General features: G+C 41.5%; 1 protein-coding gene across 1 annotated transcript; it reads right to left on the bottom strand.

The window, feature by feature from the left end:
• Positions 1-2: 2 nt before the first annotated feature.
• Positions 3-6,939, bottom strand: LOC310959889 (uncharacterized protein). Its single transcript, XM_083931411.1, has 5 exons — positions 6,793-6,939; positions 4,903-4,963; positions 4,712-4,822; positions 1,223-1,360; positions 3-385 (listed from the first exon to the last, which is right to left on the bottom strand). The coding sequence occupies exons 2-5, from the start codon at positions 4,927-4,929 to the stop codon at positions 299-301; spliced, it is 363 nt and encodes a 120-aa protein (XP_083787537.1). The 5' UTR covers positions 4,930-4,963; positions 6,793-6,939; the 3' UTR covers positions 3-298.
• Between the last annotated feature and the right edge of the window lie 843 nt (positions 6,940-7,782).

Raw genomic sequence — 7,782 nt, 5'->3', positions numbered from 1 at the left:
CAGAACAGCTTTGCATCAATGTGATGAAGTCACTTCCTGTTCTGGTTGTTTTTTTTAATAAAAAATAAAAAAGGAACTGGTATCAGATCACATCCTGTGACGGAGGGTTCGTCCATTTACACTCTGACTGAAACTCTGACTTATTTTACATGAAACAGACTCTTTAATGGTCCGGTGCGGTTCGAGTCCCGTCCCTCTTTCCTCCCTGTAAACTGATTAAAAGGCAAACCTTTGTAAAAACACTGCAGTACTTGTTGCGGTGGACCAGCGGACAGAATCGCCGGTTCACGTCCTCCTTCTACTTGATCCGGATCTCGAAGCAGAGGCAGTTGCAGGACTCACACTCTGGAGGCTGGCAGGTGCAGGCGCAGTCCCACCGGGCGCACTGTGGGAGAAGATGCAGTTAAACTTTATGAGCTGGGATGGAAACAGAGCTTCTCTTTGTGATGTAAACTCCATAAACTCTGTAAAACTCTGTGACGGTTGCAGGGAAACAGTTTGAAAAGAGGAGGAACAACATCAGGCAGTCGCACAACCTGATGATTTATTATTTATCTGCAGATGTTTGTTTATAAAAGTCAACTTCAGTTTCACGCCTCAACTTTCTAAACACACGGTAAACGACGACATCGCTCCGAAGAGGAAGTCTTATATACATATATATCATATATATATCTATCTATATCTCTTCATCTTTGCTTTATTGAACACAATGTGGACATTTGTCTTTGGCTTCACCACAAACAAACACATAAAATCACAATAACACGCATTAAATGAATCTCATGTCATTAAAAACACAGAGGAAGAGTAAAAAGGTGAAGCACACAGCTCTAAAATATAAAATTAATTTAATATTGTGATGACACTGGGTTTGAATCACTTCCTGTAAATATCTTTGGGATGTTTGGCAGCTCTATAGCGCCGCCCTGAGGGCAGGTTGTGAACTTCATGGTCCAGGATCCTCTGGGCTTCCTGTTCGACTCCATCATCATAAATCCACCCGTGCTGTTCCTGCTCCTCCCTCTGGTTTCACTCGACTTTTGCATCGTGTGTTTTTAACCCCAGGTGATCAAACCACGGACTTATATTACAACACAGGACACTTTCTACACGACCCTGAGGCACCAGATCCTGATAGGATGCAGGCGCTGCGTTGCGTCAGGAAGAGCAGGCGACGCTGCTGCGGTGCTGATGGGCTCCGTGTGTGGAGGTGACTTACAGAAGGAGAAGGGCAGGAAACGGCCCGACACGAGCGCAGCGTCGGCAGGCGACAGTCGCACATCTCAGCAAATCTGAAGCACTGGTCACAGACGGAGACATGTGGACAGCAGTCGCCACACTCCGAGGAACAGCGGTCCTGAGGGACACAAGACAGACACACAACATCTGCATCAGTGACACAAGACAGACACACAACATCTGCATCAGTGACACAAGACAGACACACAACATCTGCATCAGTGACACAAGACAGACACACAACATCTGCATCAGTGACACAAGACAGACACACAACATCTGCATCAGTGACACAAGACAGACACACAACATCTGCATGAGTGACACAAGACAGACACACAACAGCTGCATCACTGACACAGACACGCAACATCTGCATCAGTGACACAGACACGCAACATCTGCATCAGTGACACAAGACAGACACACAACAGCTGCATCAGTGACACAAGACACACACACATCTGCATCACTGACACAAGACAGACACACAACATCTGCATCACTGACACAAGACAGACACACAACATCTGCATCACTGACACAGAGACAGACACACAACATCTGCATCACTGACACAGAGACAGACACACAACATCTGCATCACTGACACAGAGACAGACACGCAACATCTGCATCAGTGACACAAAACAGACACACAACATCTGCATCACTGACACAAGACAGACACACAACATCTGCATCAGTGACACAAGACAGACACACAACATCTGCATCACTGACACAAGACAGACACACAACATCTGCATCAGTGACACAAGACAGACACACAACATCTGCATCAGTGACACAAGACAGACACACAACATCTGCATCACTGACACAAACACACACACAACATCTGCATCAATGACACAAACACACACACAACATCTGCATCACTGACACAAACACACACACAACATCTGCATCAATGACACAAACACACACACAACATCTGCATCAGTGACACAAACACACACACAACATCTGCATCAATGACACAAACACACACACAACATCTGCATCACTGACACAAGACACACACACACCTGCATCAGTGACACAAGACAGACACACAACATCTGCATCACTGACACAAGACACACAACATCTGCATCAGTGACACAAACAGACAAACAACATCTGCATCAGTGACACAGACACACAACATCTGCATCACTGACGCTCCTGGAGCGTTTCACCTGCGTGTGGAGACAAACACACACTGCACAAGTAAAATGTCTCAACAAAAACGACTCCGGCTGTCGTTATAATGTCTATTTATGTTTTATATTATTGTTTCTACATCATTTTCCTACCCACTGATTAACCGTGGTCTCTAACCTGCAACTTGCTGCTTAACTTAAATAAGAAATGATTCACTGGGTAAATGCGACACGTCAGTGCAGACGTTTGAAGCGCGGGCAAACTCAACTCTTTCTCTGTTATTCTGTGTTTTTAATCCAAAGTCTCGCGTGTTCCTCCTCCAGCCTCACGCTCAAAGACAGAAACAGCTCGTACAGCATCGTAAACACATGCTCCAGGGTCACAGGAGGAGGAGTGAGGACCTGACCAGAACACACTCAGAGGAAATCCAATTCAGTTTTGTTTACAGTGCCAAATCCTAACCACAGTGATCTCCGGACACTTTACAGAGCAGGGAACGGCCTCACTCTGTGACTCATCTATGATTCTGTTCTGGTCCGGTCTCTAAATTGAACTGAACCGATTCTGTCTATCAGTCAAACATGTGCAGCTATTAATGCTCCTTATTCAACTGAACCTCGATGACGCTGTATTCCTCTCTGTTCTTTTCTACTTATTTACTTTATGAACTTATTCCACGTGTATTTATTGTGTGTACGGTGTTGTTGAAGTGTGCGAGCTGCAGAAATCAGCTGCTGCTGGTGGGATTAACACAGGTGTGTGACGCGGAGGAGCCGACCCTCTCTCTCCTCTGTGCACTTCCTCTCTGGGAGGAGCTCAGACCTCCTCAGCTGCACGTCGTTCCCTCATCAGCCGCTCCACTCTCCACCTCCCTCACTTCCTTGTCACATCTTCAAAGCAGCAGTCTGTTTTTTTTGTTCCCTGTTTGTGCAGAAACCGATGAACTGCGTCCAGGTAAGCGTCTCCACAGCGGCACGATGTACTGAGGTTTTCAGAAGGGTCGAAACTTTTCAAAACCACGTGTTTCAAAGCGACATCACGTTCACATTTAATCCAAACCATCAAAGCTGTAAAGTCTACAATCAACTGTGTGTGAATGCAGCTGTTTATGCAAGAAGAAAAAGTCTGATTTTGTTTTTTTTCTAGTCGTGCATCAAAGATTAAAGTTCTGGTATTGAAACATTACAATGTAAAATATTGTTCTAAGAGGGAACAAGTCAAATATTTAAGTTTATGACTCAAATACAGTGTTTGTTTGTTTTGTTGTTTTTGCAGTTTTGATTTAATTGTGATGTTAAAATCTTCTTCATTGACTCTGCTCCTTTGATCACGACTGAGTTTGGATTAAATGAAAACACACTTGGAACCAACACATGAATCATCCATTTAAAAAGAAATGTTATAATAATAAAAGTTAATTAATTTTTAAAGTGCTTTTCTCAGCAGTCAGAGGGAGTTTAGTTGTTACATGTTGTGTTTAGAGCCAGGAGGGGAAAGGAACTGTGTGGTGGTTCACGTGGACACGCTGACGTTTGCCATGAAAATCATTTCCCCTGGATTATTAAAGTCTGTCTGATTTACAACATTGCTGCGATTTTACAGCTATTGTCCAATAAAAGCGTCCAGTTTGTAAAACCAGAGGGAGCGACAAATGAAACTCTAATGGTGCACTCCCACTGTGCCTCTGTACCGTGCCCCAGCACGTGTCACGGCTAAAGTCTGGTTCCTTTGACCAGTGTGAGTGCAACCGTACCACGCCTAGGAGCGGCACGCTTGCCGTCCACGGCCCGTTTGGGAGAGGTGGGCTTTAGTAAAGCACGTTTGCACGTGTACGAGCACGAGCGTGCGCACGTGTACGAGCACGAGGCCTACGGCGGTTCTGAGGTCATTTCCTGTGCGCCTGTTGGGACATAGAAAAGAGAAGGAGGGACCATGCGCGGACATTTCAAACAATGGCGGTGAAAGGTTCACGTTGGTGTGATGCGGAGGTGGAGTGTTTACTGCAGATTTGGTCGATGAAAAGATTCAAAAACAGTCGACAAGACGCACAAAAACTCCGAGGTCTACGGAAAGATCTGGAAACAAAGCCACGCATCGCCATGACGTCATCAATGCGTGTGACGTGTTACGGCGTGATGACGTATAGGCAGCAAGAAGCATTCTCCGAGGCCCAGGTAGTGTGAGTACAAACGGGCCTGGAGGGGGGGACAAGGACCCTAAAGCACGGGGCACGGGACGGAGGAACAGTGGGAGGGCGCCCTTATTTTACCAAGTGTAGTGAGGACTCTGCAGCACCAACCTTGAGGCAGGATCGGATCCACAGGCCGAGCCCCAGGACGAGCATGTAGAGACTCAGGGTGATCATCAGCACCGCGGGCAGAGGGACGGCGAGCTCCCAGACGGGCAGCACCTGAGGAGCAGGACCACACACACATGAGCCCCTCTGACAGAGAAAAGAGCGTTTACTCGTACATCTGTGTTCTTTCTTACTTTCATCGGCTCCTCCTGAGAATCCATCCGTAACCGTCACACTCTCACATCTCTGGGAAATCTGACGGGGAAAGAACAACAGTGTAAACCTTTTTATTCTGAGTTATTTCTGCTGTTAAAGTTTGTGTTTAGAGACCGGAGGGGAAAGAAACTGTTTGCTGTACATCAGTAGGATTTTAAGATGCGTGTATTTCCGTTTTGTGTGTGACATTAAACTTTTTACTCCACACTTATTTAACGTCTATTTACATTTATGGAATCACAAAATATCACTTTAGCTTTACTACTATAAACATTAAATGCTGCTTAGTGTAAATATGTAAATTATGATCTAATATAATGTAACGTTTTAATACTTCTGTACTTTTACTTAAGTAACATTTTGAACGCAAAACTTTTTACATGTGGAGCCAAAACGTGTGTTAAAGTGTCCTCTAGGAGCATAAACGTGTGTTGAAGTGTCCTCTAGGAGCATAAACGTGTGTTAAAGTGTCCTCTAGGTGCCTAAACGTGTGTTAAAGTGTCCTCTAGGAGCATAAACGTGTGTTAATGTGTCCTCTAGGAGCATAAACGTGTGTTAAAGTGTCCTCTAGGAGTCTAAACGTGTGCTAAAGTGTCCTCTAGGAGCATAAACGTGTGTTAAAGTGTCCTCTAGGAGCCTAAACGTGTGTTAAAGTGTCCTCTAGGAGCATAAACGTGTGCTAAAGTGTCCTCTAGGAGCATAAACGTGTGTTAAAGTGTCCTCTAGGAGCATAAACGTGTGTTAAAGTGTCCTCTAGGAGCCTAAACGTGTGTTAAAGTGTCCTCTAGGAGCCTAAACGTGTGTTAGTGTCCTCTAGGAGCCTAAACGTGTGTTAAAGTGTCCTCTAGGAGCATAAACGTGTGTTAAAGTGTCCTCTAGGTGCCTAAACGTGTGTCAGTGTCCTCTTAGAGCATAAACGTGTGCTAAAGTGTCCTCTAGGAGCATAAACTTGTGTTAAAGTGTCCTCTAGGAACATAAACGTGTGTTAAAGTGTCCTCTAGGAGCATAAACGTGTGTTAAAGTGTCCTCTAGGAGCATAAACGTGTGCTAAAGTGTCCTCTAGGAGCATAAACGTGTGTTAAAGTGTCCTCTAGGAGCATAAACGTGTGCTAAAGTGTCCCATTGTAAGATGGCTTTTATGAATAGAAAGTTGAATCTGCTGTATGTTGTGTAATATCTATTTAACACATGCCAGTGGGCTTACATGGACTTTACCTCAGAGTTGTTAGTTTGGGGGTGTTTTAATTATACAATTATTGTAAACTCACAGTAAACAGAGGCTTCATCTGCATTTACTTTCATAGTAAATGACAATTTTAGCCTGACTTCCACAGTAATAACAATAGATTTTATTTATAGGCGCGTTTCTAAGCACTCAAGAAACCCGAACATTTGTTAAAAACACAAACAATAATAATAAAAAGTATACATTGTAAATTCACTGTAAATAACTCAACTTGTACTGTCATTTTATTTTCTGTCTCTTTTATGATGAACTACTTTTGTTTAATGAAATGTTTGTTGTGGAGCTGTGATGATGACACGATGTTCACTTTTAATGTGTATTATTATAAAGTTTGTGTCTTTTGGTGCAAAAGCCTGGAGGAAAAGTCAGTATTAATATTAATGTTAATGTTAATGTTAGTATTAATGTTGTTAAGCTTGTATTTTTGGTCTTTGTTTAATAATGGTGTCTTTAAGCTTTGTTATTCACTGTGCATGACACAAAAGCTGCTTTAAAACCCTTAAATATGGTTCAAACCAAATACAGTAACTTCAGAGTAAATCCTGAACATTAGCTTACAGAGAATAACGAGCAGCTAACAGTGCTAACATTATTATTAATAATAATAATATTAATATCTTACCGTTCTGGGGTCCTACAGTCTCATGAACGCGTTGTAAATATTATAAACAAACACTTTTGTTTATTTAAATTAAAGTAACTTTTCTGTTTTTATTGTTAAAAGTATAAAAACATTTTAAAAAAAGCGCGGATTCCGTAAACAAACGGGTTAGCCGTTAGCTGTTAGCTGTTAGCTGCTAGCCGTGTGGCGGTAGCTGCCTGCGTTGCCATGGAGACAGAGCCAGACGACGGGTCCGTAGAAGGGACAAAATACCTGCAGCGCAGCGCGAACGAGAAAATAAATTTAAATATATAAAATATATCTATTATTATATAAAATAATATAAAAATGATTCAAGTCGATCTATTTTCAGTAAGTTTCGTTTAGTTTCCTGTTTGTTTTGTTTGTTGCTTCTCTACTTATTTGTGTTTATGTATATTTATATATTTTTATATCTGTTAAAAATAAATAATAAATGTTTTCTCATATTTGTAATGAGTACAAACTAAAATGGAATTGGTTGTTTAAAAATGATGTTTAAAACGATTCTGTGACTTAATGTCTGCGGTTTATTTCTACGTGACGACACTTTGATGTTTCTAATTTCTTTTTACTTTTTGTTATTTCCTGATATCAAAACCAAAAGCTCCTTAAACGTCGCTGAATTCTTATATTAATTTAAAGTCTTTCTGTTTAAATCTCAAACTCATGAAATCTGACAAATGTAATAAAACAGTTTATTTCTAATCATTTAAAGTTGGATCATCTTTGAGTTAACGTCTGAAATGTTAATTAAATTTTAAAAAATACATTAAATGTTATTAAATGATCAATCACATAAAAAATAAATATGTAGAATGAGAATGCTTCTATCACCACCGATGTAAACTAAGATCAAATTGTTTCACTCATTTAGGGTTTATATCGTAAAGTGTATTTAAACTTTAAATAAATTGACTAAGACCTGATTTACGTATTTAAATCTTTAAAATATTTCTTGCAAAGTTTTCT

The sequence above is a fragment of the Echiichthys vipera genome (genome assembly GCF_963691815.1).
Source record: "Echiichthys vipera genome assembly, chromosome: 17".
Lineage (NCBI taxonomy): Eukaryota > Metazoa > Chordata > Actinopteri > Perciformes > Trachinidae > Echiichthys > Echiichthys vipera.
Note: the sequence above shows the minus strand (reverse complement) of the source record. Positions and strands in the feature narration are given on the sequence as shown.

Coding starts and splice junctions, on each gene's coding strand:
- LOC310959889 (XM_083931411.1), bottom strand. CDS start 4,929: ATGGATTCTCAGGAGGAGCCGATGAAA. Junction 4,823..4,902: donor CTCAGGAGGAGCCGATGAAA/GTAAGAAAGAAC, acceptor CCTGCTCCTCAG/GTGCTGCCCGTCTGGGAGCT. Junction 386..1,222: donor TTTCCTGCCCTTCTCCTTCT/GTAAGTCACCTC, acceptor CTTCTCCCACAG/TGCGCCCGGTGGGACTGCGC.